This window comes from Passer montanus, unplaced genomic scaffold, assembly GCF_014805655.1.
Source record: "Passer montanus isolate IOZ18808 unplaced genomic scaffold, ASM1480565v1 scaffold46, whole genome shotgun sequence".
NCBI lineage: Eukaryota > Metazoa > Chordata > Aves > Passeriformes > Passeridae > Passer > Passer montanus.
The window spans coordinates 6172314-6187288 of NW_024369485.1; the positions used below are offsets into that span (position 1 = coordinate 6172314).

General features: G+C 41.5%; 1 protein-coding gene across 2 annotated transcripts in view; it reads left to right on the top strand.

The window, feature by feature from the left end:
• EVA1A (eva-1 homolog A, regulator of programmed cell death) overlaps positions 1-14975 on the top strand; it is a 201337-nt gene that overhangs the window by 46741 nt on the left and 139621 nt on the right. For both annotated transcript variants that reach the window (XM_039721669.1, XM_039721670.1), the window contains exon 2: positions 8652-8866. In XM_039721669.1, coding sequence (XP_039577603.1) covers positions 8652-8866 — 215 coding nt within the window. The remainder of the gene's footprint in view (positions 1-8651; positions 8867-14975) is intronic.

Here is a 14975-nt window from a genome sequence, read left to right on the forward strand (position 1 = left end):
AAAATAATTTCTTCTGAATAGGCAGAAACATTTTTATTTAGTGTTGGTATTTCTTAGCCCTTGTCAGATTGTCATGGCTGAATTCTTGATTTGTTTAAAGGATTGGTCAGTGTACATAAAGTCTTGTCTGTCACTTGTGGTCAAATAACCATTTTGTCTCAGTGTGATATGCTGTGCAAAAGCTTTCTTTTAATTTAGGTGGTAGCAGGATACTTCCCTGTCACTCCCAGTAAAGCTGTGGGCAAAGGCCAGGCTGATTTTAGGCACATCTTCTGCTGTAGCTCTGCTGAGCTCACAGTTATAGAATGGCTGATTTATAGTTGCTTTGCTGCATGCTCTGGTACAAAAAAACCCCCCTCTGCCCTCTGTGTTTGCAATGGTGAAAGCCTGGGTTTTGGTCAAACTGGACCATTCCCAAACTGCCCAAGTTGCTGCTCTGTCTCTCACTGTCACACTGTGTGGGGACATGAAGGAGCTGTTACAGACCTTGCCAGAGATAAAAACATGACAAATGCCAAATATTTCATACTTCCAGAGAAGATTCAGAATCAAATTTTCTTTGGTATGTGGTGAACTGGTAAATCCCATGCTTTCTAAATACTAGAGATTAAAAAAGTGTGCATTCATTGGGCATAAGGGTGCATCAGGGGGCTGCTGACAGGCTCTGTGCTTGCCAGCATTGACTTCTGATACAGCTGAGGGCCCAAGAAGGGATTTGATAGAGCTAGAGCTGCCAAATGACACAAATTTGATTTCAGGAATTTTAGTGTCTGCATCAGAAGGTGCAGTTATCAGTCTCTTGCCCTAAGTGATGCTTCAAGGACAGGCTGAATGTGGGACAGATCCTGTTTGAATTCTTAAACCTGGCTGCAGGAAAACACCAAGCTTTGGGATTTTTTTTTTCTTAGCTGGGCTCTTTCCAACTGCATTTTAATTTTGTAATACGTTGATTTTCACGGCTGAATTTTTTATAAGAATTTATCACCTGAAGAGGTGGGATCAATAGAACTTTATTGTGAAAATGTAAGTCCAAATGAACACCAGTGAGACTTTTATACATGAGGAAAGGTGCATTGGTAGTTATGCATGTATCATGAAGTGTTATATGGGTATAATTATGGCAGACTAATTATATCACTGTAGTTTTGCTGTTAAAAATCTCTGTATATAAACCACCTAGATAAAACTGTCCTTTGAATAAAATAAATCTGTTATAACTTAATTTAGAAGAGCTGCATGGCCGTGGTGATGTTAAGTTCTTTATTGCTGCTTAGGATGCAATGGCAAGGCCAGAGTGAGCATGCTGTGATTTATGTGTGGGATGGCTGTGTTTTGGAAAGGCCTTGGTTGAGAGCCAAGGAGAAAGAGCCAGCTGGAGCTGCTCAGGAAGCATCACCCGTGTAGTTCCCTCAGCTGTAAAGAGATGATCTTAAGCCTTACTGCAGCTGTATCTCTGGAATGAAATAGTGCCCAGCTTGTCACGGTGCATGGGATTGTCATTTGGGGGCTGTTGGAAGTATAGTCTAAATCTCTCTCAAAATCACAGCTCTCATTCTCTGAGTAGTGAGCAAACCCCATAAGGCTTCCCAAGACAACCTGGTTATGCTATAAGATGTATTTTATAAATTTGATTGCACTATGTGCAATATACTTTATGTATTTGACACATAATACATACCACTGCAAGTTATCCTTTTTTCAATTAAAGCAAGACATTAATATTTATAATGCTGTAACACTACCATATTACTTATATAATATATTAATATTTATTAAGTTATGACACTATTCTAACAAAGTGTTCTAAGAAATTTAGTACTGCAAAAAATGAACTCCTTGGTTGTAGTAGGGTTCGGGTTATTCTGCAACTTAAATTAGGTAAAATATTCTGCAAAGTTGCTTGGTTTTTTTAAAACACGTGTGTGTGCATATGTCTACATATATATATATATTTTTATATGTACACACACATGGAATTTTTAGTGGGAAAGGTTAGGAGTTGCCAAATCTGGCAGCCTGATAGAGGCAGAGCAACAAGAGCCCTGTGTCCCCAGGAGCAGGCAGCTGTGGTGCTGAGCAGCTGCTCCTGACAGAGCGTGGCTGGGTCAGGCCTCTGGATTCAGGCAGGAACACTCGGCTTCCACACAAACACAAACAGCACCAGTGGCCTCATCCTGCTCCCCCTCCAGCTGAGCAGGATGAGAGCCTGTTAGTAGGAAATGTGCACATACATTCAATGTGGATCCTCTGAAAAGTGGCCCCAGAGAGTCCATGTGGCACTCGGGTCTGTGATCCCATCACCTCACACAGATGGGAGCCTGCAGAGGGGCTTCTTTATTGACTCCTGGTCTTCCCGTAGCTCTCCTGGACCTCCTGTAGACAACTGCAAGCCTCTCTGATCTTGGCACTATTTGTCTTGTGGCTGCTTTCATATGTGCTTCCCAAAGTTTTTATTCTGCTTGCCAGCCAGCCCAGCTTGACAGCCAGTAGTGGCCACAGATGTTCCTACACACTGAGCACGCCATTTTTTGCTCCAGTGGCTGGCAGGACACATCCATGGACACTGACCTGTGCTCCAGCTGTGGTTGCTGTCAGCTCCATACATCACATGCACCCAAATCACTGGAAGAGGCTTAGATCTGAAACCAGGGAGCAGGAATAAGTAGCTGGAGAGAGGCTTGCAAGCTGTGAAGTCGTTGTGCGCTGCCTTCCAACCAAATTCTCTGTACTGTCAAATTTTATTGCAAAATTGTGGCTGCCTGCAACCATACAGCTGGACAAAGAGTTTTCTGAGAAATTCCTGAAATCCAAATAAGTGGATGGTCAGCGCCTTGAATCACAGGTCATGCTACTGGTGCACAATTTTAGGAGAAACACTGACAGACTGGAGGGAGTCCAGTGGAGAACCAGGAGGATAGTTTGAACCTGAAGCACATGGCATAGCAGGGATGGTGGAGAAGAGAAAGCTAAGCACTATCCAGATACTTCATTCTGCTTCCTGAAAATGACTATACATAAACCAAAGCTGGGCTCCTCTCACAGGTGCAGACTAACAAGGCAGGAGGCCAGAAACATGAGTTGTGACAGGGGAAATTATGAGCACTTATTTGAAAAAAAAATTTGGAAAAAATTTGAATGACAAGGGAGGTGAAGCCCTGGCAGAGGTGCCTCAGAGGCTGGGGAATCCCTGTTGTTGGCAGCCCTTGCTCAGGGCTGAACAAGGTGCTGAGCAGCTTGGTTTCACTTTGATATTGACCCTACTCCAATCAGCAGTTTGGGCTGGGTGACCTGCAGAAGGCCCTTCCAGGGTAAATATTCAAACATTAAAAAAAAAAAAGATACTTTTTAAAACTCTCTCGATTTGTTTTTTTCAAAATCTAGAATTTTTCAGAAGAAATAAATCTCCATAGCTGTAAAGGCTTTTAAAACTTGTTTTAGAAAAGAAGTAAGCTCTCAAGAAAATATGGACTTATGTGACAGTCAAAGAAAATAATCTAAAATGATAATTCAAATAGCAAAAAAGATTTTTTGTATTGAATTTTTAGACTGATTGTTTAAAGTTCTAGACCAAAAATACTTGCAGTTGAAGTTGCGTTTTTAATTCTCCAGAATAATTCCAACTGCCTGTGGAAAAGCTGTAGTGTTTTATTACATTTTGTAGAAGTGTAGAGTTAGGGAATTTAAGGGAATAATTAGCAATAATCCTCAATAGTATCTGTGTAATATTCAAGCCTGCAGAATTGAAAATGACAGTGTTTTTATTCCTGCCACCTCTAGCCTTCACCAATCCAACTTCCAGTACTTTCTCATCCCGACACAAACCTGGGACACCTATGAAATACTGATCAGCATTTACAAAACCTTACCTTGTTTGGCCTTGAAATGCTGGAACTCAGCTGCAATTCTAAATTCACTCTTCTTTCAAAACCCTTTTTCTGTGTTAAGACTGGACACTGTTTGGAGCTGTAGCTGAGATACAGAAGATCAGACAGTGAGCAGGGAGCTGTTGACTTAAAATAAAAATATTTTCCTTAATATGCTAACAAGATGTTTCAGTTTGTTCAGAGCTGGATGGTATCTGAAAGGTGAAAGGCTTGGGGAGTAGCTGAACTGAAAGCAAATCTCTCTGTAGAAGGATTGTAATAGCACATTTCAATCTTCAGCATTAGTAACAAAGCAAAACAAACCCTACTTGTCTGTACTAGAATGCTCTGTGATTTGAGAGAGCTGCTTTTACTGCCACAACCAGAGGATTATCAGTAATGCCTGGTATGAAATGCATTCATTGAGTTCCCTGCTCTGGCTTCAAGCCTGGCCTGGGGTCACATTTCAGCCCTGTTGGCCCATCCTCGTGGCTCACTCGACTCCCCTGGCTCAGCTCTGTTTCTGTGAGATGTTATGAGTACCAGTGCTCTGCCCATAAAGAAAAGGCTGAAATTCTCCAGTCCACAGCCTGCCTGAAAACCAGTGTGGTTTAGGGGTTGTCTGAACTCCAGAACAGATTAAGGTATCTCCTGGAAAAAAGTTATTTTTTTACATTCAGTGTCTCTATAACTTCTGCAAGGAAGCTGAGGAAATTAGAAGAAAATGGCAACAGATACTGAAAAAACAATATGGATTTGGAAAATAAGAGGATTATAAATAAAAGAATCAGTGTCAACCAGCAACAAGGGAATACTTAATTCACTAGCAGTTAATTGCAGTGACTCCATGATTGGTAAATCACTTATTTCTAAGTATAAAGTGCTTTTTTTATTAGGTTGATTTGTCTCTGTGATATATATGTACTCCTGTATTTGTAACCACAAGAGCTCAAAATGGGATATTTTAAGAAGACATTACAATAGCTTGGATATAGCTCAATGCAGATGTTTATGAAGCTCTGGCTTTAATTATATGTAGTAGTTCATTAACCATTAGAATCCTTTGAATTTTCTTGTAATTTATTAGAAGTTTTGGATCACATCCAAACTGTAAAAAGAGTTAGTTCTATTGTGATTGTCTCTATTCTTCCAGCACATTCCTACAGAGATGTTCCCTGGTGAAAGATGAAATCTCTGTTCTGAGGACTGGCGAGCTGGTGTGTTGCCATATGCCTTGTCAAGCAAAACTAGAACTGGTTTTAGTGGAAGCAGGAGAACTTGCTGGGTTTTGACAGCCAGGGTTAAATTGGAAGTATGAATGAATGTTTGTGTGCTCTGCTGTTATCACAGAACAGTTACAGGCTCATAGACTCATGGAATCATAGAACAGTTTGGGTTGGAAAAGGACCTTAAAGACCATCTCATTCCAATCCCCTGCCATAGGCAGGGACACCTTCCACTAAATCAGGTTGCTCCAAGCTCTGTCCAACCTGGCCTTGAACACTTCCAGGGATGGAGCAGCCACAGCTTCTCTGGGCAATCTGTGCCAGGGCCTCACCACCCTCACAGTAAAGAATTTCTTTCTATAAGAGGAGAATTTTCTAGTTTAAAGCCATTCTATCTTGTCCTATCACTTGATGCCCCTGTGAAATGCCCCTCTCTGGACTTGTTGTAAAGCCCTTTCATGTACTAGAGGCTGTATTTTCCTGCTTCTGGATGGGGTGGAAGCTCTTATGCCATCTGTGCTTTTGTGAACTTCTCCATCAGCTGCTTTGGTTTCAAAAAGGAAGGGCTGTAGCTCCATGAGAGTAATAAAGGAGGATGTTTAGATTTACAGTTCCTGTAAAATGGTGATATTCTGTATGAAGCTATGTTCCTCTTTCCTCCATATGTGTTAGGATTTAGAACTGACTGTTGGATGGGAACTGATCAACAGTTTCCTGGAGAGGCAGTGGTTCAAATGATTCTTGGGAGCTGACATTGCTGGGAGGGATAAAGTTACAGTCAGCATTAAGCATTGTGTTTGGTGAGTAGTGTACGATAATTGCTGGGGACTGATAGCAGGCAAACTCCACACTTTGGAAAAATAAATTGCAAGTAGTGTTTGAAGGGCAGATTTCCTTCTTTTTTGAGGGAAAATGATCTATCATTTTCGTGATCCATTTATTTTGGTTGTTTATTCTGTCTCCAGAGTGTAAATACTTGCTTTGGTGGTGACACTGTTTTTTTTTTTTTGAATTGAGGAGACGTTTAATTCTGGAGCTCTATACATTGATTTAATTTCGTAGTACGAAAGCCCACCATCAAAGATCCCACATCCCTGACACAATCCTTAAGAAAAGAGAAGTGTTAACCCCAAAACATTTTGAGATTATTTTTGTTATCCTAGGTTTTCAAAACATGAAGCATTTTGAAAAGGTTTAATGGGTAGATTTCTTTGTTACTTTTAACATGTTTTCAAATGAAGTACATATTTTTAAAGAAAAGCTCAAATTACCACTTGCTCTAACACTGTCTTACCCTGGTATAGAAGTGCCATTAAAGTTCTCAATCACCTGCCATTGGCTTCATGCTTAAATATTTCATTCAGCAAAGAGAATCCCAGAAGTTCCCTCCCTGGTACCACATGTAAGGGTATAAAAGATTACTTGGAGACTTGTTACTGAAAATTCAACAAGGGTCCTGAAAATAATTCAGATTTTATGTTGCTGAACAATGAATCAATGGGTAATGAAATGCCAACACTTTCAAAAGAACTACCAATGAAATAGTACAAATCTGACACACTTAAAGAGGGAAAAAAAAAGCAGCAATAATTCTCTACAGCCACTTCCTTTTGCACTTTGAAGAACATCATCTCCTCCAGGACCATGCCTGTGCCTAATCCAGTATCTTCTCTCTGACAGTGGTCAGTGCCAGATGCTTCAGACATTGTGCTTTGTTTATTATGAGTCAGTCACCATCAAAGCATTCAATCCCATCAATGTCTTGAGCTTGAGCGAACTCAAGTTATTTTGAGATTGCTGATGGAAGATGAGAGGAAGGAGCTGTTTCAACAAGTGATCTGCACTAATTGCAGGGGCTGAAACCTTCCCTGATCCTGAATTTGCAATATGAAAGGCATGCTGAAGGAGGCTGTTCTGACAGAGTAGTTGAATATTCTGAGGAGACAGTGGAGTCCTGACTTTGGTTGTATTTCTCTGGCTCCTTAATAGGATGGCCTCAGGGAAAAATCCTAATGCACTGGAGTAACAGCGTGGAAATGCATTTCAATATTTTGTGTTGTATTCTGATTCTGTTTGTGGTTTGCTTGCCTTGATGGCCATCCTGAATAGTTGCCTTACTTTTGAGGGAGAGAGCTGAACTAATTCCAGGACTAGGTGTGCATCACCCCCAGGGCATGTATTCTACTAACTGGGAAAGCAGGTCCACCCCAGCAGTTAATTTTGTCCCAGAGTGCCTCCTTGAACAAGTGAAATAAAGGCACTAAATGAAATAGTGTTTTTTGCTGATCTGATGCAGCCCTGTCACTCACTCTGATAACTGGGGCTGTGTCTCAGCTTTTTTCTTATGAGCAAAAGCTGCCCTCAGGACTTGGAAATTAATTTGCTGATTTGAGTAAATATTTATTTGGCACACACTTCGAGGCACTGCAGCAACAGAACTGTTAAGTAAGAACTACAGGCTAAAATTTAGAGAAATGAGAGAATCCAGCCCCCACAGTGGCAGCTGAATGATGAAACTAAATTACTGTGTGTTGGTTTTCTCTAAGAACAGTAATTGTAGTTATTTTAGACACCTTGAAATTTGTTGAGACTGGTGGTCTTTCCCAGCACTCCTGAGCTAGGTTTTGGTGTTGGCATGGAAGAAGAGCTATTCCTAGTAAAAGGTCTGGATATGGGTCATCTAGAAGTAAAAAATTAGGAAAGTGGGATTTAATTATTGTTTTAAATTACCTAAAGGTATAGACAAAATGGAACCAGTCTTCTCTCTAAAAGGTTTCACTGTGACAGCTGTTAAGCTTCGGCACAGGGTGCTCAGAGAGGTTGTGGAGGCTCCACCCTTGGGTTCAGAACTGGCAGAGCTGGATTAAATTGGGCTTGCTTACAACCTAAGTCATTCTGTGATCATGGGTCACCAAGAAAATAGTATTTTTTTAAAAAAACCCCAAGTTTTACCTTCCCTCTTAGGAATTTGTCCAGGGATTGTTTCTTTTAATTGCTTTGCCTTTTTTCTCTATCTCTTAAGAGTATAGCAGCAGCCATCCCATCATGTCCACTCTCTGTCTTTCTCCACAGAGGAAGAGGAATATAGGGACAGGCATTGTGGGGTGGCTGCTTGTAGGCTTTCTTACAGGGAAAGTGCTCCAGCTTCCAGCCTTTTTGATGGCTTTCTGTACTCACTCCAGTTTATTGAAATTTGTCTTGTATTGGGGGGGGGAAAAATTGCGTGTGGCATCTTGATTGAGTCTAAATGATGAGTCTGGCTAGCTGCATTTCCTGTAAACTTGACAGATACACTGATGTAAATAAGTTGTATGATTCAACTAAGAGTTTAGAGCATCCAAATGTTGCTTCCACTAAGGATATGAAACATGGCTGAGGGTCAAATCACCAGGTGTCCCTAATCTCCCTGTCATTGAGTCTCTCCTTTGCACCTTTGTGAGATGAGTAATAAAATCTGAATCCCTCATTGCCTGTTATTTTGTGTTTGTTGGCTGCACTGATGTAAGCCCCCTAAATGTTAATTACTTTTCCCTAATGATGGTTTTTGTTGTGGTTTTTGCAGGTTACATATCACAGGTACTAAAGAATTACACTGACCATGCCTGTGATGGAGAATATGTGTCCCTGAGGTGTCCCCACAGAACCACCATCAGCATCCAGTCTTCTTTTTACGGCCGAATTGTACCAAGTCATCAGCTGTGTCCTTCTCGCTATCCCCACTCCTATGCAACTTTAATTAAAGAAGATGTTGCCTGTTCAGTTGGCACTTCTCTTCAGGTATTGTTAAAATGCATTTCTTAATTTTGAACTTCACCTTTCCTTGGCCAGGCAGCAGCTCTCAGTGTTGGTGCACACAGACCTGCCTTGTGCAGGGCTACCCAGCACGGGAGCTCTGACATCTCACACAGCTTAGTGGATAATTCATCCTTGTAGTTTAGACAGGTCTGAATTAGATTTTGATAGTGAATTTCTTAGTTTTCCTGCAACTCTAGTCAGTAACAGTTCAGGAATGTGGTTGAAGGAGAATTACACTTCAGGACTGCATTATGTTTGACTGGGTTTGCAGAGCATTATTTTTATAGTTTTCCTTCCCAATTACTAGCTTTTTCAACACATTCAGAAATTGCTGTAGCATTCTTTTTCCTTTAGATCCTATTTCAAGAGGCTTTTACTTTGGTAACTTGAAACCCAAAAAGAATGCTTGGCTTTACTTCTTGTGACTCATTTGGCTCTTAGGCCACTGTAAGTGGTCATACATCACTTAAACTTGTAACACCCAAAGTAGTTAATCAGCTCTGACCATCTGTGTAGGGAAAGTTGTCTCTGTGTATTGTCCCAAGAGCACATGTGACGTCAGCAAATCAAAGGATTATTTGGAAGGTGCCAGTGTTACTCAACTGTCAGTAGGAACAACTAAAATTAGAAACATGAGTTGGCTGATGTTGTTGAGATGAATAGGGTCTGCTCCTGGGTATTGAAGCAAGCACAAGTTTTTCCAAGTGCTGGATTTGGGACTGTGAAAACTTTTGGGCAAAGCTCTCAGTCACCCAGTGTGTTTATGGCTTAGAATCAATAATAACTCATAATAAAAATTTATAGCAGACTAGATTAATGAACCTACAGGGTCAGTGAGTAATTTCTTTTATAATTTGGCTAAAGGCCAGAGTTTTCCACATCACTTCTTGCTCTTGCATCCAGGGTTTTTAAGAGACGTTTACAGCATTTATTAAAAAGTTGATGTGAGTGCCTTGGCTTCCAAATGCCAGTGGTAAGTTCTCAAGAATTTGCACAAGGTTGGTGTTTGGCTGTAGTGTAACCCTTAAGCTGACAGATTTGAAGTTGCCCTGATGACACTTCCACTGCACAGCGAAGGACTGAGCTGTAGTATGGGAGGATGTGGTCCTTATCAGTGGAAGGTTGTCCCAGATGTGATAACAAACGTTCATAATAAAACAGACAAGAGGCAGTTGTGTTTAGAGCAGGAGAACACAGAGAAAAACTTTGGCAGAGGCTGGCCTTCCTTTCTTTTATTGATTTACTAAAAAATTTACTTGCAACATTTCATTTACCAAGGTGATTGATAGCTATGAGCATTGCCTCAACCCTTGTGAGTGAGTGGCCCACTTAAGGCATCTGGAAGAACTTGAGAAGAGGGAAGACGTTACCCTAGGGTTTCCATTTCATGGTTTTATGTGTAGGAGGGATTGAAAAGGAATCCTTACCTGCCTCTCTTAGCTTTTTATGTCCTCAGATCTGTTCCCCATTAGCTTTGCTTTCAATACTTAGGTGGCTTGTAATTCCCAATCCCTGTTTATCAGAGCGAGAATTGTGTTCCCTGTAGGTAGTCCTGCAGCAGATCCCTTGTGCAGTACATGCCTTACACGACTGAGACCAAAACACTATTATTAACCCATTGTTAGGGATGCAGATGTGCTGGGAGAGCAGCTGACGTTCTCTCTTCTGCCACAAATTTCTTGGGACACCTTTGGCAAGTTCCTGAGTCTTTTCAGAGGAGACTCACAGCCTCTTTTGTGCCTCCAGATGTGGCTTTGATCCCTTCATGCATTGTGGTTGCCCAGGATGAGCCCAAATGCCAGAGGTGAATCTCATCTTCTCTCTCAGTTCTGGAGGGGGTGAGGCCTCTCTGAGGGGTAAGCCAGGAGCTCCACAAGCTGAATGGCAAGCTGCCTGCAGCTCACTGGTAGGAAATGCATGTGTGTAGGAAAATTGGAAAGCTGTAGACAAGGAAATTGCATGTATTTTTGTGGTTTTGCAACTCAGATATATGGCTGCTACAGGCAGGACCAATTGTGTGTATATTCTGGTTGTCAGTAATTGAAAAAGTCAGCCAAACCAAACCCTTCATAACTAAGTATATAAAATCACTGTGTCTAATCAAACCCATGACTGTATAAATTTGCTGCTTCTCTGGAGAGTGGTCTAGAGGGAGTGTGAGGAGCATTTATTAACTCTGTGCCCTGCAAACACTAGCTGTGTGTGTAAACTCCCATTTACAATCTCTCTCCACTGTAAATGTCCAGTTCAGACATTGTTTCTATGTTAAAAAGGGAAAAGAAGGAATTGATTACACTGAGAGAACCACTACTAATTCAACTTTATGTGATTGGCTGCCAGGATTCCTTGCCTTAGTGACTTGTTTTGTTTGCAGACCACCTGGGAGAGTGTGTATGAGACATTAGGGCAGTGACCTAGTGACCCCAGACTACACATTTCTGTTGTTCTAACACTGTAATGACAGATCCAGTGGGAGCTTTCCAAATGCACAAAGAATTTGGACATTCATAGAATCATCAAACATTCATAGAATGGTCTGAGTTGGAAGGGACCTTGAAGATCATCTTGTTCCAACTCCCTGCCATGTGCAGGGACACCTTCCACTAAATCAGGTTGCTCAAAGCCCTATCCAATCTGGCCTTGAACCCTTCCAGGGATGGGACAGCCAGAACTGGGCAGTCTGTTCCAGTGCCTCACCATGCTCTGAGTAAAGAATTTTTTCCTAGTATCTAATTTTACCCTTCTTCACCTCAAGGCCTTTGAAGTTGACCCTTGTTGTATGACTGCACACCCTTGTAAGCCTCTTGTAAGCCCCCTTTCTGTACTGGAAGCTGAATTCTGGATCAGTATTTCTGATGCCACTTGTTTTCAGCAACGAAACACTTGAGGTCTGTATGGAAGAATGTATAATGGTTGGCTAAAATTATTGCTTATTACCAGAAAACTATATTACACTTTACAGCCGATTATCTGCAATTTTCTCATTTTGGTAAATTGGCAGAAAATAAAACCACAGCTTATTTGTAAGGAAAACCCTTGAAAGCCACTTAATTTGTTGTGCTTCTGCCACGTGATATTTATCAAAGACATTAAGGGCTAACTTCTCTCTTCATTTGCACAGGTACTGACATCAGTAGATAGATGCTTTTCCAAGGGCAATATTTTGCTGTGTCACTTGTTTCCCCAGGAGGAGCTGTGCTTAGAAGGTGCTCTGGAGCTGAATTCAAATTTTCCTTAGAAAAATTAGCTAAGGTGGGGAGGGCCTGTGGGCATGGCCTGTGCCCTGAGTCGCTTTCAACACTCTCCAGGACAACCAGTCCTTGGTGACAAGGATCACTAGTGCTGCTGATGTGGTATTTCCTTTTGTCCTTTGGGTGAGAGACAGGACAACTTTGTTGCCACCATCTGCTGTCGCATCAGCAGTCCTAAAAAAGGGAGCAGATCCCTTGCATGCTGACCCTGGGGTTCCCTGAACTCTTCCTCCCTCCCTTTTTTTTTTTCATTTTCATTGACCAGGAAGGTTTCTGTGTAACAAAAAAAAAAAACAAAAAAAAACAAACAAACAAAACAAAAAAACAAACAAACCCAAAACCAAACCAAACCAAACCAAATAAGAAACGGAGCTGAACTCTTTGCTGGTAGGGGAAAAATGAGATAAACTTTCCAGAAATGGCTCTCAAAGCAGAGGCCAGCTGTTGATCACAAAAAGAGAGGGCTGGTGTTGGTGTTTCCGAAGTGGATTTTGTTCTCCCCAGTTATTCTGGATTAAAGGTAAAATAAAGTAAAAGTAAAAGGAAACATTCCCAACTGCCCCAGTTTTCTTGGCAGGCCAAAGACAATGGCTCCTGACACGTCCAGTCACCAGATATTGCACAATCCTACTGACAGCCTTAAGTGGCCTCAACAGGAATAAAAAGGGCCCATTCCCATGACTTATAACACCTAGAAGATAATGATGATCAGGGGGAAAGAAGGAAGAAATTGGTAGAAAGGAAGAATAATGGTCAGCAGTACCACTGGGAGGAGAACCCATTGTTATGTTGAATATTAGAACTCCACAGTTTCTAGGTATTTTGAACAAGGAAGGTTTCAGTCTCAAAAATGTCAGTGAACTAAAGACCAGTGTGGGCAACTCTTTTTCAGACCATATTAATTACTTTGCAGAGGATGGTAAGCAGTGAGCTCAGGGTCCAGAAGAGTTTTCTACGCTGCCAAATTTGCTGTTAAAAATCACAGAACCAGTGCTGTTTCATTCATGAATCTTGCCTAAGCTGAAATAGAACTCTCTGGCAAGCTGCTCCTCCAGCTAATTATTTGCAAGTAGAACTGTTGGATGCAGAGGTCACAGACAGTCTCTAAATTGCTATGTCTGTGAAATCTTTGGCTTGACTGAAGTAGATCATCAGAGCAGAGTGATTATGTCCTGCAGGAGAAGAGGCACTGGAGGCAGAGGTGGCCAGTGCAGCCTGTCTTCCTGATGAGGCAGGACTGCTCCCCAGGGTGTAAGCCTCCTAATGCTTTGTTTACTCTAAATTTAAACTTTCCAAGTCATGGGGCTTCCATCACTGCCACTAAGACCCTGCTTGACAGTATAATGGTTTGCTCCCAGGGATTTTTTTTTTTGCACTTTGTGTTTTAAGCTTTCCCTTTCTTTAATCCCATGACTTTTGGTTATGCATCCTTTTGTATTTCTTCAGCTTAGACCTCCTCTCCCTTTGAAGTTGACCCTGCATACAGATTAAGTTTCCTACTGTTAGGAAATGTAGGTAATGTTAATTAGGTGATATTTGTAATGCAGTTTTATCAGGTCCTTCTATTTGGTGAACATGTTGCTGCTCTTTGTGAATTGCTGTTTCTGGGCTCTTTCAAGGCCCTGCCAGAGGAGCACTGGTGAAACCTGCTGGTGTTTTAACATCCCAGCCCACTGCTGCCTGCTCTACTGTCTTGCTGGCGTTTACTACCCCCATAGCAGAGCTGGTGACAGGGAGTGCATGTCCAGTTTTCAGTTCTTTGTTTCACAGTCTGGTATGTTTTTGTGAATCACCAAATATGTGGGCATAGTTCCCTCCTGCTGACTCTGCTGTGAGCACAGCAAAGTCACTGGGAGAGTGATAAGAGATAGCATAGCACTACAACCTCCTATAGGTGAGGATTCAGGGCCTTTGATCTCTTCTTCAAGTGATGCACAGATTGAATGCAGTAATTTGGACAAAGCTGAACTAGTTTCTAGTGGAGCAGGCTGGGAAAGTGGCTCAATGAAGCCATAGGCAGGTCACCTGCACCTCATCAGCATGGATTTCACTTCCTCATGTAGTCTGTGCTTCCTTGCTGCTGATTCTTGGAAAAGCTTCTTTTTCCATGGACTTCAGTAATTTGCATGAATGGAGATGAATGTTCAGTGTTCAGAAACAGGACCTGTAAATAAGTTTTCAACTTGAAAGTACTAAGTTTATAGCATGTTTTAAAGTATTACCAGCATTGAAGGGCACATAAAAGTGCAGCAACATAAAAGAGTATCAAAATTCAAATGAAATGTGACATGAAGCACAATGCACCGTGCTGTAGGGAGAGTTCATGCTACCTTGTTTGCTGTATTTACTTCTTCCTATTACAAAAACTCTGAAGGTGCACCAATTTAAGTGTTGGTGTAACTCCACCATAATGGCCATGCCTGGACTGAATTTGACCTAAAAATACTTAAAATTACCGGTATCTTCTTGCATAAATTTCTTAATACAAAACTATGGGCATCTTCATTTGACTGCACATGGCTCTGATACATTCATGCAGCTTGCTCTGTGAGTTACTCTCCTCAGCAACACACAGTTTGGGCAATTATTTAGTAGGGCTCCTCTGTGTAATTTCATGCATGACTGACACGCCCTGCAGTCATCCTTATGGTCCTTTGAAGATGGAGGCTGTACAAGGAGCAGCCCTGTGGCAAAGCCCTCGTTCCCTTTGAGTTTCACTGTTGGCTTTTTATGGGTCCAAAGTTTCACCCTAAGTGTGTTCAGTCTCTGAACTGCTCTGAGGGACCAAGAACTGAGATAAGTTTAATTGCCTTGGGTGTTAAGCTCAGTTGTGGTTTATT